The 19,943-nt window shown below is 36.5% G+C and overlaps 2 protein-coding genes across 2 annotated transcripts; one reads left to right on the forward strand and one right to left on the reverse strand.

Annotated features, from left to right (window-relative positions):
* Positions 1 to 3,019: 3,019 nt before the first annotated feature.
* Positions 3,020 to 7,977, reverse strand: LOC134221318 (uncharacterized). Its single transcript, XM_062700519.1, has 4 exons — positions 7,792 to 7,977; positions 6,045 to 6,321; positions 5,489 to 5,982; positions 3,020 to 3,531 (listed from the first exon to the last, which is right to left on the reverse strand). The coding sequence occupies exons 1-4, from the start codon at positions 7,834 to 7,836 to the stop codon at positions 3,508 to 3,510; spliced, it is 840 nt and encodes a 279-aa protein (XP_062556503.1). The 5' UTR covers positions 7,837 to 7,977; the 3' UTR covers positions 3,020 to 3,507.
* LOC134221317 (zinc finger protein 883-like) lies at positions 7,816 to 19,626 on the forward strand. Its single transcript, XM_062700518.1, has 7 exons — positions 7,816 to 7,909; positions 7,972 to 8,103; positions 17,634 to 18,857; positions 18,922 to 19,011; positions 19,079 to 19,223; positions 19,298 to 19,381; positions 19,457 to 19,626. Exons 2-7 carry the CDS (start codon positions 7,981 to 7,983, stop codon positions 19,465 to 19,467), a joined length of 1,677 nt encoding a protein of 558 aa, XP_062556502.1. The 5' UTR covers positions 7,816 to 7,909; positions 7,972 to 7,980; the 3' UTR covers positions 19,468 to 19,626.
* Positions 19,627 to 19,943: the final 317 nt, after the last annotated feature.

Here is a 19,943-nt window from a genome sequence, read left to right on the forward strand (position 1 = left end):
AAAGGTGCTTAATTTTATTTATTTCGTTTAGAAATTGGATGTTCTCATGTGATATATCATTCTTTAATAAATTCTTATAGCCTGTTCAGATTGCGAGCTTCATAACTGGATATCATACCGAATAAAAATAAAACGTTTGAACTTTGACATCAAGATACCAATTTATCAAGCTTGTGACCTAAACAGGCTCTTCCGAATAAATTTACTTTTTGGTTAAAATGTATGTATTTTTTCTCTCGTTATTACACAAATACACACTCACACACGCACGCACACACACACAGCAATATACTTATACAAACATTAATTTCTAAAATGCTTCAATTTCCTCTCATTCTTTCTCGTTACAGCACTTTTACTTTCATTCAATGTGGTTTTCTTGACCTTATTCTTTTTTGCATTTTTGAACTTCTGGATTTTTTCTCTCTGACTTGTTTCTGCAAATGTCGGATCCTGATAGCAATTCGTTTTCGAGTGTAACTTTTGATCACATGTTCGGGTAAGTTAGGAAATTTTTGTTTAAGCTTTCTCATAGTTCTGCTGAATACATTACATTTGTTTCGAAAGCCAATATCCTTCGATTCTTCACCAGTATTGTGCATCCAATTAAAACAGGAATCTAATTGATCACCTATGTCAAGCCATTCTTCAGAAGGTTGAACTAAACCTCCATAGGAAAGATCCTGGACATAGTTTTCTTTGTTCATATCGGCATCTTGTGTATCTTCCAAGTGATAGGTATAACAACCCAAGCCGAGGCCTTCATTTAGATGAGGTCTAGCCATATATCCCATAACATATTCAAAGCCATCAGCTTCTTCTAACTCTTTGTCCTTTTTTTGGTAGGTCCATGGTTCGTCGTCTTCATCGTCACTGTTGTTCGGTGGAATAACAATTTCTTCACCCTTGTCCGCGCTTGGAACCACTTTTGCTTTGCGAAATACCTTGGTTATCAAATAATCCTCTTCAATTAAAACTTGCTGCGCATTTTGATGCTTCTTTAATTGATGCGATAAACCTTTTCCCAACGTGATCAATCTAAGCCGATCAAGAGCTTGAAGTGGACTAGGATGGTCGTGGGTGCCACCATTCAGTCGAACCAATGCGAACTCATTCTCGATGCAATCTTGATCTACTTTATAGGTCATGATGAACGACACACCGTATTTCGGATTTGCTGTTACTACGCTGAGCAATTTTCTTATAGATGTTATTGAGATCAGGATAGCTTTTTGGAACAGCTGAAACACAACATATGATTAATTATTTTTGAGCGCCTTATAGCCTGTTCAGATTACGCCATTTATTATATGATGAAGAGTAACTTGTTACTAATGAACAGACATTCAATTTTATTTCTCCACATTATAACGCTCGTATTCTGAATAGGTTATTTATTAGCGGAAAATTTACAAAATTAAAAAAATATTCTATTTACTTTTACTGTAGAAAACTATATAGATTTCCTACTTGTCGATAACAAAACACGCAAAACACTGGAGAAGTTTTCAAGTACGAAGCAAAATACACTGTCGATACAATAAATAAAGCGGAAGTTAATAGAATAATTTTATAATCTCTGATCATAAAAAAAAAAACAGAAGCATTAGAGGACATTGTATTACCTTTAATCCGGTAGCTGCTGGCAGACATTGCTTGCTCAAAACTCGTAGTTCCTTGACCATTGCTTCCATGGAATTGAGAATTTTGTTTTGCAAATCGAGGTGCATCCCATAGCACTTTTTCGAAGGAATCGTTTCGTTCAAGTTGTACGAATTCATCACATCGAACCATGCGTTGGTGGTTTCTATTATTTCCGCTAGTAACGATGCTTCATGATATTCACCATAGTGACGTCTTAGGTTCACTGCTGTAGTGTGACTGAGTAACTGGGCAGCCATTCTCACGTTTTGGCGTTCGGACCCTTGCACCGTTACATGTTTCAAGGTGAGTTTAAAAAGCGAGTTCAACTCCATTTGTTTGAAACTACTGTTCGTGTCCGCCAGTGGTCGTTTTAGCGTGGAACCCTTCTCTACAAGCAGCTCCAGAAATTTTTTCGTAACCAAGGTTCCTGTAATTAATATAACGGTATATTTAGTACGCATGTTCAAGTACACTCAACCCTCTTTTTACAGCACTTCTTTATAGTCACTCCATTGTACCTTTTTTACGGTAGGTGACGTAGGACAATCTTAAGTATTATTGACATTGACTAATTTATACCAATTTATACGTTGGCCCTATGTACCCCTAGGGGTGCTCAGGATACATGCATGATGAGTGAGTGGTTGCCTTTTACCAGAGGTATTAATAAAGACCTAACATATCCAATTTGGGTTTTTGGATTTTTGTGACTCTGTATTATGTTGAAGTGTCCAAAGATCAATGGATTAAGGGCTCATTCACAAATTACATAACGCTAAAAAACACAGATTTGAACCCCCACTCAGCCCTCTGTGACTTGTTTGTAACATATCATTTATACCTTCCCATCCCTATCTGTGACGCATAACGTCTTACTAAAATTTCACAAAAAAATGATAGATTGGTATTTTAGTGAACTCTACCTTAACTTTCTTCATAGTGAAATATAATACTGTCAAATTTGAATTTATTTAGTAATTACTTTATTATCATAAACGTTACCCGTAACAGAACTAACGAAACCCACCCTCCCCATAGACAAACTGTTGTATTTTGTAACGCAATATTGTGTACCCACCCACCCCTTGAGGTGTTATGTAATTTGTGAATGAGCCCCAATAGAAATGCTAATAAATTAAACAAAAATTATTTTTCTGTCCTTCCTATAAGTGACGTGAAATGAGGGTTGAGTATTTCGAATATTAGAAAGGATTATAAGCTGTCTAATTAAATAGCTCAGTGGCATAACTTGCGCAACTCAGTTACACAGTCTTGAAGAAAATGAAAGGAATGTGTGAGTTACCTTTGTACATAAATCCGTGGTCTAGCAGCCAATTTCTCAGAAGTTTCAATAAATGCGGTGCATCTGGGAAAAAGAAGATATCCTCGCCAGAAACTGGGTGCTTCATTGATGTCTGACCTGTTTCGTGATTCACACTAGCTTCCTTCCAAACACCCAAATTTCCGCCACCACAGTCGTGTACAATTGCGACTACAGTGAATCCTATATCGCTCAAACGAGAAACAAGGTCATCGAGTAGAGATTTGGTCATTTTTCTGTCGAAATCTACGAAAATGGGTTGCTTCCACTGAGCGAACAATCCTCTCGCCATCACGAGCTGCATTTCTGAATGAGGTCCAATCACGTCATCGTTCCGTTTGGCTAGTTCAACCGTGCTTTCCACAGACATCTCATCATAAACGAGAACTGTAACTCTTTCTCGATCAGTGAAACGACTTCCGGCGATTTTCAAAAGAGTCAGTACGTCTTCCAACACACCTTTTCTCATTTGGATACATGACGCCCATTCTTGCAAACTGCGAACACACGGCAATGGATAATGGAATTCCTTCCGAAGTAACTCATAGGCAGGTTTGCTGTGGTACCTATAAGATGTGCAAAAAATACAGTCAGAGCAAATTTATTTCGTATGTACACTGACCCCGCGGTAAGACGCGCGGCTACAAAGCAAGACCATGCTTAGGGTGGCTGGGTTCGATTCCCGGTGCCGGTCTAGGCAATTTTCGGATTGAAATTGTCTCGACTTCCTGGGCATAAAAGTATCATCGTGTTAGCCTCATGATATACGAATGCAAAAATGGTAACTTGGCTTAGAAACCTCGCAGTTAATAACTGTGGAAGTGCTTAATGAACACTAAGCTGCGAGGCGGCTCTGTCCCACTGTAGGGATGTAATCCAATTCAACACAAAATCGTATATGATGCAACATAAGATGCTAAAGTGGAGGGGATATACGTACATGTTGTATGGGGAAGTACCTATATCGCCTCCACTTTAGCATCTTATATGGCGTCATATACGATCTTGTGCTGACTGGGATGCCAATAAGAAGAAGAAGAAGATGTACACTGACCCCACAATGGTCCACATATATATTATATTGAACTAGTTTATTAGTGGACGCAGTAGCGCCCGTGGCAAGTGTTTTTTTTTGTTCAATATAAACGGTTCATTAATTCATGCATTAAAAAATCAAAATTTTCAACGTCTGTTGTCTGTGATTTATTTCATCATATGCTGTGTCTGGTTGTCTAAGGTTCTCACTGGTTTTGTTTTCTGCATCTGATAGGAATAAAGAATTGAAGTGTCAAATATTTTATTTTTGTGATAATGACCCGCGTGCTGCATCTTGTTGACTAGTCACCGAACAGACAAACAGGGCTATTATATATAGTATATTGGTCAATTGTAAATGACTCATAATAGTTCGTGATCCATGATTGTAGGGTTAGTGTATCGGTGATAAAGAATGTGTCGGTGAAAATGAAACTGGTTGATTGAAATTCCAACATTTTGAAAATATGCGCTTTGGGATCGTACACATATTACGTAAGCACTTATAGAGGGAGGAGGGGGTTGGTCGTTTTCTTACGTATCATACAAATAAAAAATCATTTGTATGAAAGAAATTTCACATGGGGGGAGTGTGAGTACAAAAGCCCCAGAAAAAATGCTTACGTAATAAGTGTACGTGATTCTGCTACTCACCTCAATGAAAACGCATTGGCTATTTCCTTCGCCGTCCATGTCACTTTTTTTCGATCTCCCAAAATCAACGCGATTTGATTAGCCGTGAATAGCTTGCTTAATTCCTGCCTAACTCTTTCTCCAGTGACTTGTTCTGGTACATGTTGGAATTCCTCGCAAGCTTTTCGAAGCCGTTCAATATTAATATCCTTCTCCTTCATTTCAGCTTTTTGTCTTGATACAGTTTTGTCAGAATCGCGATACGATGATTTTTGTCCTTCAGCTGTTGATAAACGAAGTTTGTTAGTACATATTCAGCCCAAACCATTAAGGAAAAATACGATATAGGGTCACTACAACATGAATTAATCACATGTATCCATATCCATAACAATCGAAAAACAATTGATTGTAGATTGTTTTATTTAATTCAATAAATTTTCCAACAAAAATCAGGTATGATAACAGTAAAAAACCTCGATTAATTAACCTAGCGGTAATAATATCCTCTGTGCATTATAAAGCAATAGTTTTTTTTGATCATTCATTTTGAGCGCATAGTGATCTCTTGTTGTGAGTAAATCAGTTAAAGATAAGTGCCCAAAAGTGAGTGAGTTTTTTTGCACACATACATACACACGCAGTTTGCCAAGTCGATAAATATTTGCACTATGATGAATTTCATCGCTAAATGATCAATGTGTAATATCTGTTATCTGTGATTGAGTGTTTTCGTAATACTCTACATGAACGAGAAAGGCAAAACGACGCAATTCAATCCAAAATGCATTTTTTCGAATGTTATTAATATATAAACATGTTATTAGAAGTATAACAAATACCCTGTTTTATTACCTGATTCTGGAGCAATTTTATTTTAGCTTTTCTTCTTCGAGCCAATCCCTCCAGGTAGTCCAACTTCTTACTACGTTTCGTGGTTATTTTCTCCGATTTGTTGCTTGGAACTGTCTCAACGTCTTCGAGCAAAGTGGAGTTGAGAACATCTTGGCATCCAGAGTCTTCCAAGGTATCGCCAATTCTGATATCCTCAAACTCACTGCACGCCAGCTGGTTTGTTGAAATTCGATCAAGTGGTATTGGTACAGCTAATTCAATTGCTTCAAGCAGTACATCCATGTTTGAATAGCCACGAACCGTATCTGAAGGGTCTTCGATTGCACAGTCTACGGATGCATTTTCTGCACCGGCAATATTATCATCGCGTCCCACTGTCGACTCGTCGTATTCTTGCAGTAACTGTGCAACTAGTGCTTTTTGTTCTTTGCGACGATAACGTTTACAACGGTCTGTAGAACTGCCCACCTCCACGGTACGAATTGAAGGAATAGCTAAAATCAGAACAAACAACCCATTAATGAACTGAATGAAGAAATTGAATATTCAATCTTACCATCTTTAACCAAAATGTTCCGGCCACAGCTGATTAAATCGCGTTTAATGGTGGCATTTGTCGCGAATGCATCCGGGTTGAAGTGTTGGGAGCAAACGTACAATACTGTACCAGGATCTTTCATGATTCCACAAAACTTGAGCCATTTAGCCCGCTTCGTGGGCTCTTTTGGAAACGAGTGGAAGCTGATTAAATTTTCACTTTTTTTTGCCTCTCCGGAGGTTATTTGGCACACATTCACTGCACACCGCGGCATGACTAAAATACCGATCGAGAACTGAAGTCAAAACGAATAAAACCCCGCACGAAATGAAATAAAACTTGATAAAAAGTTAACTTTCCGACACTTTTTCACTATCGATTGAAAGTAAACACAAATAGTGACGTAGGCAACATGGCTGACAGTTTTACTGTTTTGACATTTGTGTATCTTACACAAAAATCACGCACACTATCGATTGCAACTGCGTCACCTTTGGTCTAGCTCCTTGATACCATCAGTGTGTCATTAGTATTAGGTATAGATAGTGGAATATATAGATGAGCGAAGATAAATCCTCTGTCTCCAAACGAACTGTCAAACGTGTCTCCAAACGAGCATGACGTCACGATTTCAATGGAAACGTTAAGGGCTGTGACGTCATATGCGAGTGTGCACGGGCAAAAAAATCGACTCAGCCGTGCTTTCGCTCATCTATAGATTCTACTATCTATAGTATTAGGCGAATCCAGCGCACTACTTCCGAAGTTGAGAAAGTTGCCTGTATCTGGCGAAAAATCCAACTTCGGTATAAAAAGCGTTCTAACTTTGTTCCGGATAGACTGAGTTGCGACGTCTCATACATAACTGCATACACTATAGACGAATCCAAGTAAAAATAAGAAGAAGACACACGACGGTGTTAACTTTGACAGATCCTACAGCACAGTATAGGAAGATAATTTTAAAATGCTTATAATAAATATTCAAAAAATTGAGAAAAGCTTCCGAATATGTTATTCAGAACTTTTTCCGTATCGTACATCAATCAGATTTTAATTACAATTTGTCTAGAATTTATAATAAGCATTTTAAAATTATCTTCCTATGCTGTGCTGTAGGATCTGTCAAAGTTAACACCGTCGTGTGTCTTCTTCTTATTTTTACTTGGATTCGTCTATAGTTATAACATTTTCCGTTTTGGGTGCAGACTGCACATAGGGGGAAAGACGGCTTTGGCAGGTTTTGTTCTATTATTGGCAGGGGGTTTTTGTCGACCAAATTTTATGAAATTTGGCCACAATATTCTTTGATATGCAAATAATGCTTAGGCCAAATTTGAGCCTAGTCAGTCATACAAAACCCCCCTGCCAATAATAGAACAAAACCTGCCAAAGCCGTCATTCTCCCTATTTAAATTTTTTTGAAAACAAAATTTCCAATTTTTACCGTTTACGGAATATTACAATTACAATCCTGAACCTGTTTTTTGTTTGCTCGGGATACCAATAGTTCAGTTATGACTACACACTATAGATAGTGGAATATATAGATGAGCGAAGATAAATCCACTGTCTCCAAACGAACTGTCAAACGTGTCTCCAAACGAGCATGACGTCACGATTTCAATGGAAACGTTAAGGGCTGTGACGTCATATGCGCGTGTGCACGGGCAAAAAAATTGACTCAGCCATGCTTTCGCTCATCTATAGATTCTACTATCTATACTACACACATGTCACAGACACTCATTTTCTTGTAGCTCACTTTTCTTCGTATCTCACTCACTATGCGGATCACTGCCATTCTCATCTCACCAAAGTTCTGTTTACAATCGTCGTATTTTCTGGCTTTGATGTCGATGATGGAATCCAAGATCTAAAAAGTTTGTTTTACGGTATTTTTGTAGTTAACTTATTTACATTCAAACATAAAATTGTCCACTAGCAAGCAGCGATGGCAGTGTGTCGAACGTGTATGACCAACGTGGAAAAGCGCCAGCAGAAGCTGATTTCGATATTTTCTGAGTTGGACGATGCACTCATAGCGAACATAATCGCCGATCACGCTGGTGTTGAGGTGAGTGAAACAGTGAAGTCAGACTATGTCGATATAATCAAGTTCAGCTTCATATGAAAATGTTTTCACAAAATTTATTTAAACGAACTGATTCAAATTTTGAAAATTTGATCCATTTTCCAATCGATATTAAACTTTAAATCTGACAAATAATAACAATACCAACACTCAAAAACTTCGACTTGTAATTTTATTCATTCCCCCCCCCTAAATGAAGCCCTGATGGTATGTGCTGCATCAATGCATTTTTGCAAAGAAATACTTTCATTTAATATATAGCTATTACAAATTGAGCTCATATGATTGGCAGTTTGGCACATACTTTTGAATGGCTTTATTAATGTATTACAAATAATTTTAGGTGTTATGTTGGTCAAACTGCTTGACCGTGTGTACGTTCCATAAATTAAATGAATGTGATTTTAAAAATGGGCGATTATAATACATACATTTTTATTGCTCTTTTTCTTTGGTGAATAATCATACCTATGAAACTAATTAAAATTACCCTTTTGGATTTTGAACTTCGACCAATGGAGATGTGAGGACTTAATTTAGTTTAAATATGGTCTGTTTTATATGTACTGTACATTGTAATGTATACTCTTTTAAGTTTCCTGAAGAAGGTGACCTCAACTATAGCGTCTTTTGATTATTATTATCTTGATTAATGAGATTTCCGGCCATAGGCGGTTCATTTCGTGACCTTTGAGTTGTTACATAAAATTTCTTCGTTTTTGCCTTTCTCGTATACTAAGTATACGGAAAGGCTATAGAACTGCTCCAAAACCGAACTTTTTATAGAAGGCTCGGAGACCCATAGTGTTATATACCAATCGACTCAGCTCGACGAATTGAGGTGATGTCTGTATGTGTGTATGTATGTGTGTGTGTGTGTGTGTATGTACAAAAGTGTGAGACACGTTTTTGGGCATTTATCATTATCCGATTTGCTCGCAACAAGTTGCATTCGACGCGGAATGCAGTCCCATTGGTTCCTATTTAAAATTAGATCGATTGAACTTTGCGTTTCGGAGTTATGGCCAAAAAACTGTTTTTACGTGCAAAAAAAAAGCAAAATGCTCCAATCTGGATTCGAACTCGTGATCTCTTGATCGGGAAGCGGCTACTACACCACAGCACCATCGATACACATAGCATGTGACAAGATACATACTAATATAAATCATCGAATTGGGCATATATTCATTACCTCTATAAGCATCAGAGTTTATCCTGCTAGGGTACCGATTCCTATTCTGGAAGTATTAATGGATCGAGAAAAGAAAATATTAGCTTTTACCGTTGGTTATTAAAATATACAGTTTCAATACATTAACTTAGAGCAAGATTGCCGGTGGTGATTATAAGCCGTTTGGCAGCGCAGTATCATTACTTGACACTTTTCCGATCGCTACTAAACGCGCTGCTAAAACAGTAGCGCAGCGGACAGGTGATCAAATTTGGTAGCGCGATAACAGCGCTGCTATTTGATGAACTATTAAATGTCACCTGTACGGAATGCAGCCACCAAACCACCAACCGAAAATAGTGACCAGTGCGAAAAAGAGTGACTAAACTAAAATGACAGCGCTGCGAGGATGATCAAAACACTCGCGTCCAGTAATAATGCTCTAATAGATGAACTATTGTATTCGCTTGGATACGCTGTTTCTTTAATTGAGATAAAAGTAGATTCACTATTAATTTGAGGATGTTAATGCAAAATTATATTGGTATAATTGCATAATTACATCCAAACTAGTAGACACATATGTGTATAATAATGGGAAGTATAAATAAGAACCCCTCAGGTTACGGGTGCCCTATGCAAATTACCAAATAGTAATTTGGGGTGACCTTTTTACGATAGGATATCCGTTCAATAATTAAAAATCCTCTTCTCTGCTAAACGTTAGACATAACTTTTCTCATGTCTTATTGCTATCAAGCGCTAAGAAAAGCACAAATACCCTATATAACAGCCTGTAAATACTCCTCAGTCCTCATATAGCAATTTCAAAAAGCATCGTGCTTTGTTTAACACGTTCAACGCTCTCCCATTCGAATGCGCCTAAAAGAAGGAATGGCAATGTGCCGTCGCGCAGTGGTGGTCCCCCATACAAATGCTCGACTAAACCTACGAAGTAATTTTGTAACGCTGAATTCATTTTGAAATTTAAATAGTTATCCGATGCTATGCTATCCTAAGACTTCCGGAAGCCCATGACTTAGGATCACAGCAGCGTCTTAATTCTAACCTTGAAACAGTAAATTTTCCACTTTGGTGCAGCAAGGCGCAATTCGCCAAACTACCCGGATAAAAAATATCATTAAAATATCATTAATTTTATTGTTACAACACCATTTAAAACATATTTTTTACCATTGAATATAATGGAATTTTGACAATAAAATCACATGAGAAATAATGGTTTTCCACGATAAAATGAATGGTAAATGGGACTTTTACAATTAAAAAGGGGGGTTGTTATGTATCTTTACAATAAAAAAATCGAAAATTTTCCATACAAAATTCGGAGCAAAACAATTGATTTTACGGTTCTTCAATGGGATGATTTCGAGCGACAAAACAATAGAAAACATTGTGTTTTAAATGTTTTCAATTACTGTTTCTATTATTTTACAATAGAAATACAACAGGATTTAGAATACATTATACTCCAATATTACAATAAAAATACAATACAATTAATTGTTCTACATTTTTTTTATTTTCCTCTGGTTGTTTAGCATATTATAAATTCAGTAGAAAACCGAATTATAGCCGCTATCGAAATTGGATTTTTCTCACAATCCATACGTTAAACCTAATTACGAAAACAGCGCACCACTTCCGAAGTTAGGTTTAACGTATGGATTGTGAGAAAAATCCAACTTTGTTAGGGGCTATAATTCGGTTTTACACCAAATTGATAATATCTTTAGACGAATCCAGCGCACTACTTCCAAAGTTAAGTGGGGTGCCTGTATCTGGAGAAAAATCCAACATCGGTTTAAAAAGCTTACTAACTTTGTTCTGAATATACAATACATATAGATATAAACCTGTGAAAAATGTAAATTATAAAATAATGTCAGTTTTATTAGAAAAAATACGTCTAGAAGAAAAGAAAAAAAATACCGTTGGTGAGATTGGCCAATGGTAGCCACTGAACGATCTTGAATCAGTGACCAGCAAGCAGCAGTATTTTATTTATCATAAGCTTCATTTCTGTAAAGGAACAAGGATACATGTTACCAGGCATGTCATCAGGTATTATGATGATAAAATTTTCATTTATTTTTTGTTCGGGATGAGCATTGAACTTTTGTTGTATAAGATTACGATTAACGATGGTGAGTATAAACCGTTTGTCAGCGCAGTATCATTACTTGACACTTTACCGGTCGCTACTAAACGCGCTGCTAAAACAGTAACGCAGCTGACAGGTGACCAAATTTGAACAGCGCTACTATTTGATGAACTATCAAACATCGAACGTCACCGATACAAAATGCAGCCACCAAAATGATAACCGAAAATACCGAAAATAGTGACCGATGCGAAAAAGAGTGACTAATCTAAAATGATAGTACCGTGGACCCCCGGTAATATGACCGCTTTTAATCTGAACACTTTTTAATTTGAACCCCGTTCGTTTGAACATCGTTCAAATTAAAAATGGTTCAAACGTCATTTAACACGTGGAATCGAGAAAAGAAAAATGGAACATCGTGAAACGGAATGCAGAATCAAAACAAACCAGCCAAGAGAGCAGCCAGAAACCAGTTTTTCTGATGCAAATAGAGTAACCAGAAGTTCAAATTAAAAATGAACCCCGTTAATTTGAATGAGGTACCGTTCAAATTATCGGGGGTCCACGGTACAGTGAGGGTGATCAAAATACTCGCGCCCAGTTATGTTGCTCTAACGCGGTCTAACACTTTAGATACTTACCATGGTACAGAAGCCATAGTGATCTATCGCTTGCCCAGCACCAGAAACTGTAATGAAAGAGACACTTTCTGCACCATACAGTTTCATTATTTTCATCTCTTCACTTATTATAAACAAAACTGTACACGCTCAAATGAATCCAGCCATTCTCCGAGTAAAATGATAAGCAAAAGTTTTTGTTCCCTTTCATTTTTTGAAATCAAATTTTTATTGCATAACATTTCTAAACCTGCAACAATACCTGCAATATGAAAATATATACTTGGGAATCGGTATAACATTTTTATGTATTTAACAAACAAAGCTATTGTAATTTTATTGTTTTCATTTGTTATTTCATCAATATAATAAATCCATGAAATATTCCACAATTATATTAATTCAATAACATTAGACGGATTTCCAGATCATCCAAACCGAATACTTTTAAAATTTGTTTAGTTTTTGGATGAGCAATACTAAACATAAGCGAACAATACAAATATAATAGAATATATCGGAAACATTTAAATATATTGTTATTTTAATGTACGTACAATAAAGATCTTTTACAACCGTGAACATTTTACAATAAGCATACAATAGTTTGTAATGTTTGCCACACAATCTATTGTATTTCAATGGGTTATGTCATACAAGTTACTGTAAATTTTTATCCGGGTAACCACTGTTAAGTGACAAAATATATATTTCAATGCATCATATCAGTTCTTTCCGAATCTTTCCCGATACAAAATTCAGTCAAATTTAATTTTCTCATACATATATGTTTAGGAGATACTTTACACCATCAACTTGAACCAAGTCACCAAAAATTAAATTTACTAACTACAATTAACAAATTGAGGAATTATCATTGACTAAATGTGCAAATTTGAAATAATATCAGCTTCACGAAAGAACGATTTGTTTTGAGTTTTGTCTGGGTTTCCGCCACTGTGGATCGGTCGGCTTAACCATCGTACCATCAGCGGCAAGCCGTGCTTCTGTTCTATTTTTACGCATATGCATGCATCATTCTTTGTGGCGTTCAATCAGCATGTGGGAGCGCAGCTGGTGTGCGGGAAGACGCGGGACGCAGTGCGCAGTCGCTTCAGTCTCTTGCCGTCGGATGAATATTGCCGTATGAAGCATCACCAACACACATCGCATTGCGTGCGGCAATGTTCTATTTTTAGCTCAGCTGGGTTGAATGTTGATCCGAGCAAATGAGATTTGGGGAAACTGGTTCATGAGTATTACGGGAAAAAAAGAAAAATTTGGATGTCTGCGCGGAAATAACGCGCAGAGGGAAATCCCCGGTCTTAATTCCTTGGATATAGCGTCTGCTGCCCCATAAACTCGCAAGCTTCTAATTTGATTGAAAATTTTGTCTTTTCTATTCAGTAAGGCATCTTTTCTTTGTGCATTGAAGCAATCGAATATAATTTTCCACTTACGTTTACTCTCTATTGAAACTCGGTGGGCAAGTTTGATTACTACCAAGGTAATTCAAAAGCTATTTTGTTTCTGCTAACAATCATTAAAGAAAACTGTTGAGTACATATCGATTCTCAATTTATGCATTTATGTTTCATTTCCTACCTCCTTCATCATCTAAAGTTCAGACCTGAATTCTTTCAAATATCCCAAATAATCAGATGGATTCAATTATAGAAATGCCATGAATATAAATATAAACAATACACAGCATTAGGTTCCATTGATTATTAGCATGTTAAATACAAAAATTTTGTTTGAATTTTCTCGTATTCAAAACTTTTCTTGCAATGCGTAATATTATACCACACTCCTAGAAAATATGAGTTTTGAAAAAAATAAGATGGCTAAACACGAGGACCGAACATAAATCCTCTGATTGAGAGCCTATCACGTTACCCCTTTGTTTCTTGAGAGGGCAGTGTTCGAAGAACAAGAGGCTACGCGATTTGCAATAAATAACTATTTCACTGCATCAAGACATCGGCTGCTTGTGCATACGTGCGGTAACGCACCAGGTGCTGTGCTTTGGTTCGGTGGCATTTAATCGGGCGTTGAAAAATATAAACCGTTTTGACTTAAGTCCCGAAAATGACTCATATTCCGAACACTCGCATTTAAATGGCTATATCAACCTTATTCGCGTGGTTCTTTCCATAGGATATTAATTTCGTTTGTAAAACACTCGGATTATGTAGGAGAAACTGAGTTTTGGAAGGATTCGGAGAAAACTTTCTATTTTAGGAAGTCAGTAGAAAAAGTATCCAAACTTTTCTATAATTCAAGTATGTTTTAGATCATTTAATAGTCTTAGTTCGATCATTGACAAACTATAATGACTCATTCCAGAGGTTAAATGTCAAACGTGTTACAGCGGAGTTCTAGTGCGAATATTTTTTCTACAGCTCTGTTTAATAGTTTGTTGTTTTGATTCAACTAATAATAGAGTTAAAGCACTAGTTACTAATACTAAATGATAACAAAATTTCGATCAGTCTGTATAATAAGTTACTGCAACTAGCGCTATAACTCTGTTATTAGTGCAATAGAAACAACAATTAGGCAGAGTTGTAAAAACCTTCGCTCTAGAAGTCCTCCACATATCACGTTTGAAATTTAACCTCTGGAATGAGTTATTGACAAACTACTAAATTATCGAACCTATATAAAACCGCTCATAAAAAAATCTACTCCTCCGCTTATTTTTGGTCGCAACGAAAAATACGCGCCTACGAACAACATACCTCCAGAAAAAAAAGCCAATTCGATATTTTGGCCGCCACGTGGTACTTTCAGGCGGTGAATGCTTGGATAGCACGTGCTATTTGTACTGCGGAGAAATTTTTCACATCTTTGAGAGCCTTGGAAAATGATCACGAAAGTTGTCCTTTTTTTGCAAGGCACAATACTAATGATCGAAAACATCCTTGCCACAATCCATAACAAATTACACGAAGGCAAGCAACGATTTTCGATTTTCTGAAAGTATATCAGGTATGTAATTATTACGATGTAAATTATTGCACAATATGAGCTCAAAAATTCTGATTTTGGTAACATTAGCTCTGTCACGCGTAATCTATCAGATTTTGTACTTGGATAGTTTACCTGTAGAGTGATCTGATAAATAGTTTTGGATCAGTTTAGAAATCAAAATAATCAATTTTAACCATACATTCATAATTACTACTGTCCATATAAAGAAAAGCAACCCCAGTAGAATTCTGATCAGATTTTTTTTAAATCAGATTAAATTCATAAATCTTGTTGAAAAGTGTTTGAATGATAATGACAAAAACGGAACTACTCATTAGCAAAAATTGACCTTTCCCGTCAAAAATTTTTATTCGCTTAAGTATTTTTTAAATTTAAAACAAAAATCGAAAAAGTGCTGTTTTTTAAGATTGGCCCGATTTTGAACGAACATCGAGTGATTTTTTTCAGGTTGGTTAACAAGTGCACACGTTTTCGGTTTTTGATTTCGATTTAATAGTTAGAGGCTTCAAAGAACCCATATTTTTTCTTTGTCTGTCATATCGAGCTCGGACCTAGTTGATCCATCTCGCTCTAAAGTTGACCTTAAATAAGCCAAAGAATCGACTGAAACAATGAAACGAAATACAATTTTTGACGGGGATGGTCAACTGAATTTTTATCTCTATGAAGAATCATATTATTCAAAACAACAATTTCAGCTGGATTCTGGCTTCAAAACGGAACGGAACTCATTTTTCGAAATCTTATCCTGAACCGATTATTTAAACGGGGAATCCTGTCCCATTGTTTCACATTAAAAATCAGGCCGAACTGGGGAATGGGCTCAAAAGTTATGGCCAAAATACAAATTTTTATACTATGTCTGAAACTCGATTTGTGCAATTGCACAACCTCATCACATTTTCCGGGCACTTAACCTCATCCGATTTGCTTGCAACAAATTGCATCCGGCAGCAATTATTACAATGTGTATAAACAAATGTGAATTTTCAATTCAATCTATCTTTATTTACGAGATTTTCGACCCTAGGCCAGTTCATCTGGTATAAACAAATGTGAAAAATAAGTCTTATTCACCAATTGTTATTTTTGAATTTTCATATATGTTTATTAACCATTTTGAACGAGCGAGAAAGGCATCATCACCGCTAGGTGGATTTATCTATTGAGCAGAAATTTCCATTGACGTTAAAACATTTTAATGAGTTGAACTATTTAACTTCATAGTGGGTATTTTTTTACCCATTAAAGAGTACTTTGGTGGCACAGTGAAGGGGAATAATACAAGATGCATCGCATAAAAATATCAAGGAACAACTCTGCCGTAATCTGAAAAAGTGACGTTTTAGCCATTTTACAACATACACTGTGCCACCAAAGTACTCTTTAATGGGTAAAAAAATACCCACTATGAAGTTAAATAGTTCAACTCATTAAAAGAGTAAACAGCGTTTACTCATTAATGGGTAAAGGAACTGTACGTCAAATTCAAGAGTAACTTTTACTCATTATTCGAAATTAGAAATTGACGAAAATGGGTGTTTTTTACTCTTGCTGGCAATTAAAAAAGCATTTATTATTTCAATTTAGTTAAAACAAGCAACGTGTTAATATGGGGTTTATGGAAAAATTCTTTATTAATAATTCAAATATTAGCAATAAAAATTGACACTCGATAAAGATTTGTTTTTTTGGCCTGTTTAGCCTCACCGGATCGCACATCATATTGCATTTATTATATTTTCCCGGTCCTATCGCCATCAGTCAAAGGACGTCCTTCTAATTGCTGGTATCGATGGCTATATATGTAGCAGTGGCGGTCCCGACGTTATTCGATTACTGCGGAAAAGAACCGGTTAGTTGAAAAGGCATTTATCTGGAAGTATCAAAATTACCGTATAAAATTCCTCTCCGGTAGTAGACCACTGGCAGCCACGGCAGCCGACTGAGCACTGTGCAGGATCTCCTGATTCGGCCCCAAATGATCCCCACCAGCCTTGATGCTCGCCTTTGATGTATACGACCAAAATTGATTCGAGGATGGACCAGTTTATTTAGCCTTATGCTGCGCCACAGGGTGTTTCAAATACGTTGTCGGCGAATAGGCATCTGCTTTCTCGTTTTCTAACTGGAATAGAAATATAGATTATTTGATTATTTCAAATATTAAAAGTAAACATAAAAACTTACCATTCTGCCAACAGCTCCTCCAAACGTTTGTTAGAAACTTAACTTATTTTTCACTCATTAATGGGTAAAAACAAGGAACATGAAAGTGGGCACAAAATAAGCATTATTATCAAAAATAAATTACTCTTTATTTTGACAGCTCCATACATCGGTAAAAAATGTTCTTTTTTCACTCTTTAATGAGTATTGCTGGGTTTACAGTGTACATGTTTTCCTTTTTCTGTTAAAGAGTACGATGAGTACTACTCGTTAACATCATTTTTGGAAAATGGCGTATATGTCACTTCGCCAGATTACGGCAGAACTATGCTTGGACGTTTTTACATAGCCCAACAACAATTTCAATTGTTTACAATAATTATACTTCTTGTTTGAATTTCATTTTGATATATATATCGGACAGATTTATCAGGATGACAGCCTGCCTTCAGTTATTTGTAACGATTGCTTCAAAAACCTCCAAATGTTAGTCACCTTCGTAAATACCATCCGTTCTACCGACAATAAATTACGTGAGCTCTGTAAAGTGGAGCTAGGCCAAGATATTACTTCCACGGAAATCAATAACGAAATGTCTCAGTTTGTAATTCTAAAAATTGAACCAGTGGAAAATATAATTGAGGAATCATACGCCGAAGTTGAATCCGTGAGTCATACTTCTGAACCAGGAAGCCTAACAAACGAAGAGCTAGTTGACGAAACTTGCGAAATTGTAGTGTCAGATTATGTAATGCTTAAACCGGATGTTGATGTCGCTTGGAATGAAACTGTTGATGAGATAGAATATGCTGCAAAATGCAAACCAAAGCGAAGCATGAAACCGTTGCTTAAGAAAAAGCCTGTTCAAAGTGAAGATGAATTGAAACGCAAAGAGCGAACCCTGTATACGGTTATCAAAATTCCGCCACGTAGCCATGTTTGTTGTGGCTGTTTGCAAATATTCACTTGCGCTGAAGATTTGGAAGTCCATCGTCAGACAAATCATGTTTGGAAAAAAGAGAGCCTAACGAAACCTAGCGAAAAAGTACTTTGCAACGGTTGCCTACGCAAGTACGACTCGACGTATGGTGTGAACAGACACAAAAAGCGCGTCCGGGCGTTAAAAAAGATTTGGGAATGTAAACAATGCAATCTTCGATTGAAAGTCCCCGGCAAACGGCGGGAGCATCTTAAAACCCATTCAGACGATGATCACGTTACCGTGATATCACAATTCAAGGAAAATATAAAACAGGAACTTGGTTGGATCTGCTGCGCTCTGAAATGTGGTAAATCATTTACATCTGAAGCGGAAATGATCGCTCATGCGCACGCATCCCACTGGATCGACAAGCAGCAAGCAAACCTAGAGTCCGGACATTTGCCAGAACAATGTCAGGTCTGCTACCGACGATTTTCCAATAAAGTTCGGCTAACCAGCCATCAGAGACGGGTTTACCGTCAAAAGAACATGGAGTGCCCTCATTGTGATGAAAAGTTCTCATCTACTGTTCTACTGAATAGGCACGAATTAAATGAACATGGCATCGGTACCGTTCAATGTGAGATTTGCGAAAAGACTTATTCTAATAAGTACACCTTGAGTAAGCACATAGAACACATGCATACAAATGACAATATCCATCAGGTTAGCAAAAATATTAATTCTCATTCTTCCAAAAATTAATTGTTAATATCACTTAACCTTGCAGTGTAATGTTTGCGGTTTAACATTCAGACAGAGTGGTGGCTTGAAGAAACATATGTTGAATCATATAGACGATCGGGAGTACGAATGCAAGGTAAGAAAACAATACACCTCGCAGTCATTTCAAAGTTATTTGATTTGAGAACTTTTTGTTTGAACAGATATGCTCAAAAACGTTCAAAGCGAAATTGAACTTGCAACATCATATGCGAATTCACACAGGTGAACGTCCGTATAAATGTAGGTATTGCGACCATGCCTTCGCTCATCATACCAACTGTAGGAGACATGAGATGACTCATACTGGTGAGTGTATTTGTATTTTATTAAGAATTACAATTTTTCAAAATGTACTAATTATTATTTTATATTATTTACAGGCGAAAAGCCCCACAAGTGCTCACGTTGTGACAAAGCATTTATTTTAAAGCGAATGCTAGTAGAACATGAAAAATCGCATATGTGTAAGTATACTGCAACATCAAACTCAAATAGTATGTTATTCTGATTTTTGTTTTTAAATGTTTTTCTGTCTACAGGCGACCAATAGTGCATTCCTAGTAAATCCATCGATTCAACATGTTACGCCTTCTTATCTCGTGGAACATCTATCTCTGCAATTTATTTCCATTTATTTTACACTTCATTAAATTTGTTAAAAATTTGGATTTAATTTCATTATACAATTGATTCTGAGGTGAATTTCAAATTTACCCCATGTTTTTTTACACCCATATCCAAAAGCCCAAATCCGACGTAATAATGGATCAATCTATAAGCAAAACCCGAGAAATATTCGTATACAGTGCCGCCGTTGTTTTGATGCGATGAAAGCAGATGATACCTTGATTGGTCCTTTGCCGTACAGTGCTGAAATTCAAAGCAATCATTCTGCATAAGTAAGCAAAGGAGATACCATTATTTCACCCCTATATGCAAGTTATTGTTCTCTTAACATGTGCTCTTGAATTTTTGACGTAAACTACGTCTAAGGGGAAGAATCGGATACAGGGTGTAAAATTAAAA

This window comes from Armigeres subalbatus, chromosome 3 (assembly GCF_024139115.2).
Source record: "Armigeres subalbatus isolate Guangzhou_Male chromosome 3, GZ_Asu_2, whole genome shotgun sequence".
Classification (NCBI taxonomy): domain Eukaryota; kingdom Metazoa; phylum Arthropoda; class Insecta; order Diptera; family Culicidae; genus Armigeres; species Armigeres subalbatus.